General features: G+C 47.4%; 1 protein-coding gene across 1 annotated transcript in view; it reads right to left on the bottom strand.

Annotated features, from left to right (window-relative positions):
* Positions 1 to 4,086: 4,086 nt before the first annotated feature.
* The window catches only part of TMTC1 (transmembrane O-mannosyltransferase targeting cadherins 1), a 151,357-nt gene continuing 141,223 nt past the window's right edge, over positions 4,087 to 14,220 (bottom strand). The window contains exons 15-20 of the mRNA XM_074583505.1: positions 13,634 to 13,769; positions 12,733 to 12,877; positions 12,199 to 12,336; positions 11,694 to 11,816; positions 10,246 to 10,323; positions 4,087 to 9,495 (exon numbers count right to left, since the gene is read on the bottom strand). Coding sequence (XP_074439606.1) covers positions 9,355 to 9,495; positions 10,246 to 10,323; positions 11,694 to 11,816; positions 12,199 to 12,336; positions 12,733 to 12,877; positions 13,634 to 13,769 — 761 coding nt within the window. The 3' untranslated portion in view covers positions 4,087 to 9,354. The remainder of the gene's footprint in view (positions 9,496 to 10,245; positions 10,324 to 11,693; positions 11,817 to 12,198; positions 12,337 to 12,732; positions 12,878 to 13,633; positions 13,770 to 14,220) is intronic.

The raw sequence follows: 14,220 nt of genomic DNA, 5'->3' as shown, positions 1-14,220 counted from the left end.
ATTGTACCTTAGAAACATGGACAATGAGCAGGGGGAAAGTTTGACTTACAGCAGGGTCCAGCTGGGGGTGTCTGGCTCTGATTAAGTTTTAGATGCTTCACTGAACTGTGCAGTTTGAGATAAATTTGTGGCAATCACAGTTAACGTTCTCTGGAAAAACCCCTCAGTCTTCACCCAGCAGGGAGGGATGCACACACTGCCAGGCCTGCTGGACCACGTGCTGGGTGGAGAACAAGGGGTGTGCTGCCTCCCCTGGGTCATCTCGAAAACATGATCATTTCAGCAAAGATCACACAGGAGGGGTGTTCTCAAATACTTGGGAGACACAGAAAAGGAACCAATTGCAATTCCTCATACCGGAGGTCCGCTTCTCCAGACTGTGTGGTTTCAGGAGACGGGTGGCACGAAGTTTCCTCTCCTTTGCTGAGAAGAGGAAAGTAGCTCTTCCTCCACTCCCTTCAGCTGGTCCATGTCTGCATCAGCTAAAAATCGCTTTGTTAATCACTCCTGTCCAATGTGTCTCTCATGCCAATAGGAGGGGTCCCCTGCCTCGCCAAAGCTGGGGTAAGAGTTCAGTTCCCAGGCATGCAAACATAAGCAATATAATGCTCATGATTTAGGAGGTATTTGCATCGTGTTTGTCCCAGGTGAGAGCCTGGAATAACTCACTGGAGTCACCAGGAGGCTGAGTCTGGACCCAAAATGTTACCAGCTATCACAATGACACCCCTCCAGCCCTTTCTTTAACTTTGGGTCCTATGTCCTCCGTGTAGGCTTGAAGGCAACGTTACTTGCTTAACCTTCCCATCAGGTTAGCAGGCATTAGAAAGCCCACCAATCTCTCACACCACCTTACCCAAGAGCCAGTGAACTGAGGAACCCATATCTTTCTCCTCTCCCTGGGCAGCCAGCCACCCCAAGACCTTAGCAGCAACAAGAGGAACTCACCCCACAAGGTTGTGGAGGATCCTCGCACAACTTCTGCAGCACTCCTGGCTGTAGAGGGGCTAACTGAGCTCCTTGCTTCCCCATTCAGCCCAGACTCTCTCTCTCCCTCCCTTTTTTAATACCCTTTTATCATATTCCCAGGATGCTCTCTGGCTTCAAAGCATTCGACTACTGCAGAAAGCACAGTCACAAAATCAGGAACAATTTTCTGAGTCATTGACCTGGACCAAGCTCTCCCTGGCCCGTGCTGCTGACTAGCTTTTCCAACAAGAGACTGTGGTGATTATTGCTATAGCAGCAAGTCTACTAGTGAAGTAGAAAATAAATAGACTTTATCAGTGAGGTAAATGATGGAGAAAACACCATTCCCTTAGGTAGGGAAAGAAATAACATTAGCAACAGCAGAAGGACCAGCATCATGTTAGAGCAGGATAGGAGGGATGGCAGTTATGTGGTTATCTCATCTCTTGCCCCAGCTGGGCAGATCTTTTTAGCGCTAGCTTCATTACCAAATCCTTCTCTTACATATAAGCATCCCCAGGAAAGAAATTTTTACGTGGATGTGAGAGCAGGCCAGACAGGGAGATATAAATATGTTAGCCACTACAGGAGGATGCGTAAGAAAGATTTGAGAACATGGTCCTATTCATTGCTCTCCTAGGCACTTTCCTGACCTGACTGCCCCAGGGTCACCAGTTAGCAAGCTCAGCAGAACCAAGCCATTTGTCTTTCATGCACAAGCAAGGGACCACACCACAGCTGCGCAGCCTGCGTGGGGAATGGCTCACTTGCCACAGCAACCAGGAGAGGGCTGCAGCAAGGAGCATTAGATGGAGAAGGTAAAAAAGGCTTCCAGTCCCAGCAGAGCTGCAGGAAGGGCAGCCCAAAACCACCCACTAGGGACAAGCACATCAAGCTCCGGTATGATTTATGAAAACTGACTGGTTATATTCACCTGTTTGGTACCCTAAAAGAGCAGGTAACTCCTGGGCTCACTGCTATAACGCCCACACTGAGATACATCTCCCCACAGCCCACACACAGGACTCACCGCATGGAACAAGAAGAGACAGCAGCAGCGGGAGAAGCCCTGCTCCCACCACGGCCCAGGGAAAGTACCCAGTGCTGGAGCCTGGCCTGGGCTGTGCTACACACAAGAGACACAGCCCTCCTTCATCCCACCTAATGAGCTCCTTTAATAGATGAGGGGGCCAATGAGTTTTGTCAGGTGAGGCTGCAGGGATGCAAAGCAGGTGGGTTTGGAGGCTCTCTGGCCATGTCTTGCTGGGAGTCACCAGCTCCCTGGGCTTTCCTGTTTGTAGTTTGCTGCCCGCTTTACACAGGGACCATATCAGAAGCTAATGTCCCCCCTCACCATTGCCACTAGCCCTGAGCTGCCTTAATCCTTGCGGTTTGAAACAAATCTTATTGCTTTTGCTAAGGAGAGTTAGCACAGGCAAAGGTGAGTCCAAGCCAAATTCCTTGCCCTGTGGTCTCTCCTTGCCCGGGCCAGCTGGGAAGAGTGTGTTTATAAGGCATGGTGGTGTGTTTGCTTCTTTCTTCCTAGGGGACACCAATATAGTTGGGCACCTCAAGCAGCTTTTAATCTGTGAAGCAATATGTGGGATTTACGGAGAGGCTTAAGTAGCTGCCATACGGATGAGACTGGGAGTGTAACAATAGGACATGGGGGAACGGTTTCAAACTCAAAGAGGGTAGATTTAGATTGGATATCAGCAAGAAATTCTTTACTGTGAGGGTGGTGAGGCACTGGAACAGGTTGCCCAGGGAAGCTGTGGAGGCCCCATCCCTGGAAGTGTTCAAGGCCAGGCTGGATGGGGCTTTGAGCAGCCTGGTCTAATGGGAGGTGTCCCTGCCCATGGCAGGGGGGTTGGAACTAGATGATCTTTAAGGTCCCTTCCAACCCAAACCATTCCATGATTCTGTGAGAATGATTTGACCTTTTTTTACAGGGAGAGCTGCTATCCACATACTGCAAGAGCAACTAAAGCATGGAGGTGCCTTTTCTTTGGGGTCAGGAGCCGCAGAGCCCTGCCAGGTGCTGCAGTGCTTCCAGGCAGGCAGGGCCCCGGCAATCACCCACAGCAGAGCAGACATCTCCACCCCACCTCAGGAGCTGCTGAGCAGCCCAGGGGCTGCACAGCCCGGAGGAGTTGAGTCCTGCCCAACCTGTCCCCACTTGCCATGCCACTGCCTGTCCCCATGGCCACTGCCTGCCCTGTTGGCCAGCTGGCAGTGGGAAGGCCCCTCTCCTGGGAGGCCAAAGGCCAACTACATCTGCAGGCAATGGAGGGAGGCAAGACCATCATGCTATATTCCTTGTTCTGCTGAAAGGGCAAAACCTGCAGACTGCTCCACAGGGCAGGATCCAGGCTGTGACCTGGCCGTACATCTTATTTCTCCATCAGTACAAACAAGGACCTGGGCAGCGGGTCGTTGGTAGCAAGCTCCAATAAGACAACCTGCACTGTTGGGATCTGGGAGAACTTCAGTGTGTATGGGCTGACCTCAATGTGAGCGTGCAATTCCCCTTCATGCTACAGAGGGTTTTGCACACACCAAGATGGCAGGAAACTCTATGGCTTGTGTTACGGGCTTTTGATTCTCCTTTAGGTCCACTTTCAATGGAGATGTTTATCACCATCACGATCACCTGAATGAACCCAAACCCTGGGAGCACACAGGAGCATCTGGGAATGTCTGCCACGAAGAAGGCAATTAGAACAAAATGAGTTTCTTTTAATTTCTGTTCTGTTTTTCTCTTTGCACTCTGTAGAACTGACACATTCCTGACCATGTGTAAAGCCTGACATGAAGAACTTATGCCAGTATAACATGTCCAATCATCAAGACCGTGCAAGCACCAGCCCTCATCCTTTCTCATGCTCAGGCTCCAAAAAATGCCTGCTCCAATATTTCTATATGGCCAGACTCAAATACATGTGCTGCTGCATAGCTGCTCCTACATGACCAATAACTGGGACTCCTTGGGCAGTAAAATGTAAGTCAAGTGGAGTAAGAAACTTTGGCCCTTCCACCTCCAGAAGAACTTGTTCCTGATTGGTCCTAAGGAACAGACCGACTCCATAGCCAAGAAAACAAAACCAGACACAGCACTCACTTTTCTTACTTTTTATATAAAATAGACATTTACATACATTTTCTTTTGCAGAGACTTCGAGCATAACTCCTGTATGTGAAATCTAGCCATAAATCCCACAGTGAAAAAAAGCAAAGACTTTGCAAATTCCTGCACCACTGACATACATCCAGCTGCTGCTAAGTGTGAATTTATTTTTTAAAGATTTCTAATCCACGGGCTGTTTTCTTGTGGTTGGTTGGTTGTTTGTTTTTTTTAAAAAAAAAGATATGCACAACTGATTAAAAAAAAAATTAGGTACAGAAATAAGAACCATATGAACAACAGGCAATGCAAACAACTCCCGCATGAGAGGAACACGCAGCGTGACATCCACTTCAGGCAAAAATTTCTACAGTAATACAGTTGTAGAAGCCATAACTTTTACAGAGGATACCACCGGGGGTATTTTCCAGAAGGAAAAATTTTCAGCAAGGCAGTACAAACATGGCGATGAACTTTTGCACAAAGTTATCGAGATTACCTGAAGCAACTTTGCCACATTAAAACACTAGTGAATGCCAAGCGCGCTTTTTTTTTTGCTTTTTCCTTTTTCTTTTTTTTTTTTTTTTTTTTTGCTGCTGGGTTTAAATGTACATGAAAGCAAAATGGTGCATTTTGAAATTGCTGCAAGAGACTGAAGGTTGGGGAAAAAAAACCCTCTAAGGGCTAATTTTTTCCAAAGATTGTGCATAATTGCATATACGAAAGATAGAAATTGAGCACTTGGTCGACTTAATCACATACAGATTGAGGAGACTTAAGCATATACCAACTGCTTCACCGAGCTGGAGGGCACGTGGGCCAAAAGATCATACAACTATATTCTAAATTGCCTAATTATTAAAATCAGAATGACAATTATCTTCTCTCACCAAATATTGTACACTATATCTGGCCTGGTTTCTGTAACTGTTGAGAAGATTTCATAGTTTTTAGATAATTTTAGGGGCATCCAGCCTCCCCTGCAAGTTAGGCTCTTTATTTTGGATTTTTTTTTTGACTTATACTTCTTCCACCCATGTGCCTGCATGCACACACACCCCCCGCCCGTCCCCGTCAAGATCTCAGGAATGAAGGCCATTTGCACTGCTGCATTCACTTACTGTTTGGCCAAAACAAGTTGCCTGCACATTTGTAGGGAAATCTAGTCCAAGGAGTCTCTGAGAGAGAGAAAATGCCCCCCACTGCATCATTTATCCCAGGGGATGGAAAAAGAATGGAAGCAAAGAACGCTGGACTTTAAATAAGCAATAAAATAAACCAAAACCCATCAGCTGAAAATATTATTCACGGGGAAAGGAAAAACCAACACAATTATTATGTTTTTCATTTAGGATTAAAATGCACAGCGAGTACACGAGAGTCCTGTCTAACCAGCTTTCCGTTAATTCTCCGCTTTAATATTGGTGAGCACTGAGGTTTAGCCAAAGCAACTTGGAGAGAGAGCGAACTCTCCCCCACCAGGTAGAGCTCCAGCCATTTATTAATTTGTAATCTCTGCTAACCATGCTGAGCACTGGAGTTGGCAGAAAACAATGTATTTATAAGTCATTATTTTAGAAGCTGTGCAATGCTAGAGAAAGAGGACATTTCCTATGATTAATTAGCATAATATCCAGTTTATCACAAGGTAAGTCGCTCTATTTATCTTCCACAATAGCATTCCATTTTGGTGGAGGTAACCCATTTCATATCATAGTCCATTCTTCTTCTTCGCCTGCAATAAACCTTTCACTAGATTAATGTCCTGAACGAACACAGCATTTCAGCACGGACGCCAACGAGACAGGGAGTCAAGCTCAACACTTTGCAAGGGTTTAACTGCTTTGGTAGCTTAGGGTCCGAATCGTCCTCCAAATATGCTGCCAGTTCGCGGACCGTCATCCTGCATAGACGGGGTATAAGGTGCTGGTTCAGGAAAGCAGGGTTCGTGACTGAGCCCTCTCTGTAACTACCATAAACCCAGCTCCAAAATGTGGAAGAGTTGGGTTTCGGCATTTAAACGTAATCCGGTTCAGCTGGGATTAAACTCCGTGGATATGCCACCTGCCTAATTCAGGCGAGTGGACGAACATAGGCTATGCCATCCAACCAAACCGCCCCCTCACCGGGAGGATGGTCTCATCTTTCTACGGTATTCTGCAAGTAAGGCAGTGTTGCCAAAAAGGACAATCCTTCTCCAGGATCTGGGAGGGGGACACCCAAAGCTATATTATACTTTTACACGTTCACCAGTTTTGGGAGGTCAAGGTGACTTTGATCAGGTTCTAGGACAAGAACAAGACAATCATTTGTACCAGGTCTCTCAGGAAAGACAAACTAAGCTTTAAGCCGAAGTAAAAAACACAAAACGAAGTCATCCCCCTCACAAAGCATTGCTATAAAAAATACAACTTCTTTTATATTTGAAAAAATATGTTTCATTGGCCACAATTTAAAGCCACACTGTGGTGGGGCTTGTAGAATATATTGTATTTATTTAATATATCTTTATAAGACAAAGTTTATAGCTGATACACATTTTTAAATGAAACGTATCTCCCCCCACCCCTATCCCCCATCCTTCGGGTAGCTGTCAGGGCACTCTGCAGATGCCTGCTATGCCGGGGGCTTTGCATGACACTGCTGCTGGGGGGCTGCACCAAACACTGCTCTGCCAGACCCAAAACTCGCTGCCACGTGTCAGTACCGTAGGCAACCAGCCAGCCTGGGCACACGGCTTTGGTGAACGTGCCCCCAAAGACAGGCTCAGCTTGGGGCAAGGCAGAGAGCTTTACGGTCCAGGTACCTCTGAATACCCCAGCAATGAACCACCTACAGCTCTGCAATGCACGGTGGGCAACCAACTGCTCTCGGAGACCCTTTAAGCTTCGGTTTCCCCATCCCATGGGATTCTGCTGGTGCTAACCCACCTCCTTCCAGCGCCAGGGCTGTGCAAAGCCACTCCACGCATGGCATCCATCAGAGTGCCTACACTGGGGATCTGCAGAAACATCAGGTCAGCAAGTCCACGGTCATAAAAGTTGTGCGACAAGACAAGGGCTGCTGACCCAGCCCCAGGCCTTCAAACCCACCCTTGGCCCTGGAAAGGAAAGGGCTTTCACCCAGCCCAAGCTGGGTGAAAAAGGGAAAATTCACCAGCAAAAGACTTGCTTGGTCTTGGTCCCTGCTGCTTCCTTGGGACTAATGAAGCTGGTTTGAAGGGAGAGAACCCAGAAATGTGCGTCGCCAGCTTCTGCCCCTGATGGTCTCTCCTTGCCACCAACCTTAGGAGCTGGCCTCTGCCTAGCTGTAGCCACTGGCCAGTCTCCTTGGCCAGTGGGGACCAGTACCTCCCAAGTCCAGCCTTGTCTCAGTGGGCACACAAATGTGGCTCCAGTGGGTCCACAAGCCCTTGCAGGGCAGACACTTGTGCCCTCCTGGACTCCGTCTGAGCTCCAAATGCAGTTGGAGTCATGTTAATGATTTGTCAGTAATTTGACCACCAGCAGAGGCTAAACACTGAGCTTTTTAAATGAAGCTAGCGAAGCCACCAGCACAGGGCTGTCCGATCCCACTGAGAGAATTTGGATCTTGCCGAGGTGCCAGGGACAACAACAACTAAGGCTGGGTGCCATGTGGGTCACTGCCACACAGGCTTTTCCTGACAGATATATATCAAGGCCTCACATACCTAATTTGAACTGTCCTTTACTAATAATGCCAAGCCTTGGGCTGCTCTTCTGCAGGGACCAGCCACAATCAAGCTCAGATATAACAACTTTTATGGCGGTTTCCTGCTGCAAGAGGAACAAACTGATGACGTACCCTGATGTCCAAACGCAAAGGCAGTGGCACCAAGCACGATCCCACCAATGCTCGCTGTGAGCTGGTACAAACTCTGGTGGAAGCAGCAGAAGTGCCGTTACAGCAGCACCAGTTTGGTCCAACGTGCTCCGCAGCCATTTGCTTTAGAGACATCCTCAGGGGGAGTTATTCAAGCACGCCTCGGTGGTCCTTCAGACCATACGAGTCACAATGCCCAGGCACCTGGCCAGCTGTGAAGAATACTGCCCAATTTGTATAAAACAGAGAAAATATATTAATTTTTTGATTATTATAAGTTAAATAAATAAAGCTCAAAAATAAAAGCCCCAATTCCGAAGAGAATTTTTTCCCACCTCAGTATTTAAAAATATAGATTTATTACTGATCAGCTATAGGTCATTTTCTGTATCTTTCTGGGGAGGGGATGAGAACACTTTGACAAAGTGTTTTGTCAGTGTTATCACCATGACAAAAGGGCTTTGTCCCTGCACATCCATAAAAAAAGCCTCCTTTGTACCTTTCCAGCCTGGGAAATCTTCCCTAATCTCTCTGTGGCTTTACTTTACCTCCTCCTATATTGATCACTTTGGTTGTTTGTTTTTTGTTTTTTTTTTTTACTGGGGACTGGACAGGAGGACAAGTAATCCTAGAGCTTCCCATTGCCTTTGGATGCTTCCATTTTTTTCAGAGTAATAATTATTTGGCCCAGAAAGAGAGGGCAAAAGGTAAAGCCATATGATATATAACTATACTGACATCATGAACCTGAATTATTACAAAATTACTATCTTATGAGTAAAACATTCAGGTGAGGTTTTCCCTCAAAGGATCATTTGTCCTACTTGTAGAATCATCCTTCTAGGGTGATATTCAGATACTATTTTCCCTTTCTTTAGAATAATTTTCAAGTCATGTTTAAAGCTGCAAAAGTGGCCACGATTTCCTCAGCATTAACCCCTTGAAACCTTTTTATGTGACCATTATGACCATCTTTCCTGGTTCAGAAGGACCTGGCAGCACTTGCAATGAAGCCCATCAGTGGTACTTTACATGGACAAGGTGAGCCTATGTTGAGTAACAGAAGGTGCTACTTCACCCTCGCTGCAATGGACGCGTGCTTTGTCTCCACAGTTTCCCCAGTGACAACCAAGATATTGAAGGTACGTGTCCCACCCACACTCCCGGTGTGATTAAAATGGGTTCAGCCTAAACATAAATCTTGATTAAAGGAAGGTTTTCATTCATTCTTCAGCATGTCCCACAGGAGCTGAGTGTCTCCTGTAACTTTGGTCAAACATAAGCATGCATTCAAAATTTGCCTTCCGTAATTCTGAATCCTATCAAAGTTCCTTCAGCATCACCATCACTTTGAGCAATAGGCTTCCACCATACTTTTCTCCAAGGGGCATGAGTTTCTTTCCACTGGTGATGGAATGCTATGTTTGGTCTTTCTCCTGGACTTCCTGAAACCGTTTCTCCAAGCGATCCAGTTTGGCCAGATTCTCTTTCAGCAACTTGCTGTTTGGAACCAGCTGTAAGGCTTTCTCATAGTAGCCACGAGCAGTGATGTAGCTTCCCTACAAAGAAAATGAGTGACAGATCTCATTTGCATTTCCTGACATAGAAAGTGCATTCCTTGGGAATGGTGAAGACCGTAATACAAAGGGAAAAGAGTTTATAAACCTTGACATTGTTAGATAACAGGAATATTTCTGCATTATGAGATGGATCATCGAGTGTCATTAGCCTAAATTTGATCAAATACACATGGCAAGAAGTAGATTTATATTTTTCTGTTACATTGTAACAGAAGAGTTAATTTTACTTGATGACAGGACAGCTCAAGGACACAATGTGACTCTTTTAAGAGTCACACAATGTGACTCTTTTAAGACCCAAATCATAATGATATGCTAAAGTATTCAAAAAGATAAGCAAACACAAGGTGGGCTGTCTATTTCCATAAATTCATGCCAGTATTCTGCATTAGACGTCTTTATTAAATTAATTAGGCAGAGAGGAATCTTAAAAGTCGACTCACGGTGACATTTTTTAAGGTAGGTCAACAGTTGAAACCGGAAAACTTTAGAGATGGGCAGGTTGCTCCTTGCAGCCTGCCCTCTTACAAATATGGGATTTGCATTGTAGGATACATATTCCCAAGCAACCTGACGAGGACAGACTTTTCTCCTTTTTGGATAAATATGCCAGGGACACTCACTGTTCACAAACATGCAGCTCTTGGCAGCCTGAAACAAATATAGCTTTCTGCCCTGAGTAGTTGTCTCTGCTTTTGACAGCTTAAGGTAAAGAAAGACTGTCATTACCTTGATGTGCTCAATGCCTCCCATATTCATCCAGGCCTGCGCTTGGTCTGGGTTGAGCTCCACAGCCCGTTTATAGCTCTACATAAATATGAAACATTTTTAGGTTAAGAGTCTCAGTCTTCAGACAAAAGCACTGCTTGAGGGGAACAAGAAACGAAGTTTCCTCTCCCCCTGAATCCATTTAAAATATAATTTCAAATTCGTCTCATATACAATGCACAAACTGAACTTCAGTTTCTTTACAGCAGAGGTGACATAACATACTGCTTCACCGCTGAGCTCATCTCACAGGTTTTCCCTGCCCACGGCACCGCATGAGGAGCCAGACCAACCCCTGTGATCCTCTCCCTGGCACCCTGCACCACTGTCGTCTCCTGCACATCAGGGTCATTTCCCTGGGCAGGTGCCTGACACCCACAAGCCATGCGTGGGCTGTGAAGCTCCTTACCTGCAAGGCTTTAATTTGGAGCTGCTACAGCCACCTGCATGGAGGTTTTACAAGGACCTGAGGGCAGTCATAGAATTACAGAATGGTCCGGGTTTAGAAGGGACCTTAAAGACCATCTAGTTCCAACCCCCCTGCCATGGGCAGGGACACCTCCCACTAGACCAGGCTGCTCAAAGCCCCATCCAGCCTGGCCTTGAACGCTTCCAGGGATGGGGCATCCACAACTTCTCTGGGCAACCTGTTCCAGTGCCTCACCACCCTCACAGTAATGAATTTCTTCCTGATATCTAATCTAAGTCTACCCTCTTCCAGTGTAAAACCATTACCCCTCGTGGTCCTATCACTACACTAGAGTCCTATCTCTCCCCACTGCTTCTGCCACTGTGCGTGGGAGAAGAAGCAACGAAGACCTTCAGGACTCTGTCAAACAGCACCGTTTTCATGGTGTCACAACAGGAAAAGATTCAAATCAGGATTAGACACCTCTGGGGACATTGAGAATATTCAGAACTGTCCCAGTAATGATATTCTGTGTGATATTTAATGCTAACATAATTTCTGAGCTATCAAGCCTCCTGCTCCACCACATAAGCCAATCTCTCAGCTATTAGGTGAGATGTAACAATGTGGTGGGCTCTCACAGGTCACCAAGCTTCCAGCTGTGCCTCATGGAGTCGGCCACAACCAGCAAGAGCGGCTGGGGCTGGATGGACCAAGGGTCTGGTCAATGAGAAGAGGCCTAGCTTCCTCCATAATCCCACCATGACTCTGTACTTAACCTCTTAGAGCAGGGAGCTGTATTTTCACCCAGGAATGAGGAAAAAAGTTGCAAGTAAATCTGGCAAAGTTAGCTGCCCCATAGCTGTATCTGTACTGCTGGTGAACTGCTGAGCTCCCACAGCCAACAGCCAGGGTGCATGCACCAGGGAGTATTAGATGAGATGAGCTGACTCTACCTTTTAACCTACAAAACTATCCATAGGGCTTAGAGCAGTCATACCTCGAAAGCCTTGTCAAGGAGATTCTGCTCTCTTAGCTGGTTTCCTTTAGTGAAAAAGAGCTCCGATATGACTTTTGGATCCTTTGGTTTTAGCTGAAGAGCTTTTTCTATAGCTTCAAGTGCCTGTGAAAAAGCAGGAGGACATTATGGTACTGTATTCTGAGCCTTTCCACTTCTCATGCTCTCCTCACCACAAGGGCCTCCCAGCATAATAGTCATCTTCCTCCTCCCCTTTTTTGTCCCACAGTGCTAACACATGTGGAAATGAGTTTTTTAGATGCCTGTGGCAGTGGGTCTGACAGCAGAAGGAGCAGTAAGCAGTAAGAAAACCACACTACCTAGCTTCAGTCCCAGTACCTAGATAAATAGAAGGTTTTAGTGAAAAAATAAATCTACTGGATGTGCACTAAGGCATGTGGCTTGTCTCTGGAGAGATGGAACGTAAAATTCAACTTGAGCTCTCTGTGTGAGCCCTCGGGACAAGGCTACCCCATGGCCATGGTACCTTGACATAGTGCTCCTGCTTGCTGTAGATGGCTGACAGAAGACGGTAGCACTCCAGACACTCTGCATCCTCATTGAGTATATGGTTTGTCATCTTTTCAGCTTCCTTTGTCCGCCCCATCATTGCTAAAACCTGAGCCTGTGGAGCCACATTATAAAGGGTTATGATCATAAAAAACCTCAGCCCTCTTATAATACATGACGCTGCACCCAGCAGCTGGTGCTGGGCTCCTGCTTCTCCTGCTGGTGGTGTTAAGAGGCACCTCAAGGAAAGGCAGGAGGATTAACCCTTCCTAGCAAGAGGCAGGTCAGATTTTCTATATGCCATGTCCTGCTCAGCTGAAAGGCAGTGGCTGAGACACAGGTCTGAGGTCTGGAGTGGTGAGGAGGAAACAAGGAGGATGGGAGAGATGGTCGCTGGATGGCTGGCGTGGAGGTAGAACCAAGCTCTGAGCCTTGGGCAACATTCACACTAACACAGCCATCCCGCTCCACTTGTGTGGCCCTGCCCTGGCCGAGCTCACCCCACACTCACCAGCGCCAGTCGGATCTCTTTGTTTGAAGGCTGCAGTGATGCCGCTTCTCTGTAAACCTGCAACGCTTCTTCATACCGCCCCGTGTTGTAATACAGAGCCCCCAGCGGGGACAGGACTTCAGCCTTCCGGGATACCTTCAGTGCCCTGGAATTTGGTAAAAAGAGATGCTTCCAGGTGGTGCACGGACCAAAGCGGAACACCGAGGTGTGGCCTGCAGTTGGATGGAGCAGCGAAGCTCTGACCTGTGCATGGCACGTTCATCCCACCCCGGGGAGCACAAATTTAATATCACGGGGAGGGATGAGCGTGCTCACAGCAGCAATCCCTTTGGCCACCTGAGAAGGAGAGAGGGGCACCTCCAAAGCAAACGTGAGCATGCAGCAGGGGTGGGGATGGCTGACGCTGGCAGAGCCCAGGGAGCGTGAGCACAAATCAGGATGCCAAAAAGGAGGCAAAAACTCCCAGACAGTCCACCCTGCTACATACTGGGAGTCAGAGCCTGCCTACTGGCACATTGCTGGGAAGGGCTTTGAATTCCTGATAGTGCCAAGGGTTTGGTGCTAGGCTGTGTGGCAGTTATAGCTGCTACTGCTGCTAACAACCTGCTCATGCCACTGAAAAACCTGCGGCTTTGCTGTTAGAGCGTCCCCCAGCCAAAAGCAGCACTGTGTCCATGTTGGGGGCTTGGGAAGTCAACGCTGCCTGAGTCCATGCTGCCTCTCCAAGCATTCCCCAAAAATAGCCAAATAAGCAACGGTAAACCTGGTTTCAAAAAGATGGAGAAGGAATGGGGGAAACACCAAACATGCACCGACAGATTCATGAATTAGAGGTGCTTCAGAGAGACAAGCTGTACAGGGGGAGGAAGGAAACCTCTGTTTCCCCATCCCAAATTCTTACCGCTTGTACCACGCTTCAGCCTCTTTGTTCTGCCCCAGGGAGCGGTGAAGCCTGCCCAGGTTCACCATGGCCACGTGGTGAGCGGGGCTCAGGCGGATGGCCTGCCTGTAGTGGGACACAGCTCGCTCCGGAGCGCCTGGAAAGGAGAACAACCGTTAAACTGCTGCCTCAGAAAAACCCCATCTCAAATTCAGAACGCAGTAATGCTCCAGGTGTTCTTTCAGCTATTGTTTTTTTTTTTTTTGGGGGGGGGGGGGAACTCTTTTGAGAAAGAAATCCTGCCTCAGCCTTTCTAGAGATTAAAAAATAGCTGTCCAAATTAGGATTTAAACTCCAGTATCCAGAGATGATCCTGAGAAATAGATTCTTCTGCGGTGGATTTTTGCAAGTCGAGGGTACAGTCATCGGAAGAAGACTGCTGACTGAAAGCACCCTCCTGCCATGCTGCAGGGGACACTCATCACCCCCCTCTTCTTAAAGACAAAGCCCACCCCAGAGAGGGGGCTGCAGAGCACGTACCACCTCCCAGGAGAGCATCCTTCCACCCTGGCCCACTGGAGACAGGGAGAACAAGCCACCCAGTATTC

Source organism: Larus michahellis, chromosome 1 (genome assembly GCF_964199755.1).
Source record: "Larus michahellis chromosome 1, bLarMic1.1, whole genome shotgun sequence".
Taxonomy (NCBI): Eukaryota; Metazoa; Chordata; class Aves; order Charadriiformes; family Laridae; genus Larus; species Larus michahellis.
The sequence above is the reverse complement of the archived record's forward strand: the minus strand, read 5'-3'. Positions and strand labels throughout refer to the sequence as shown.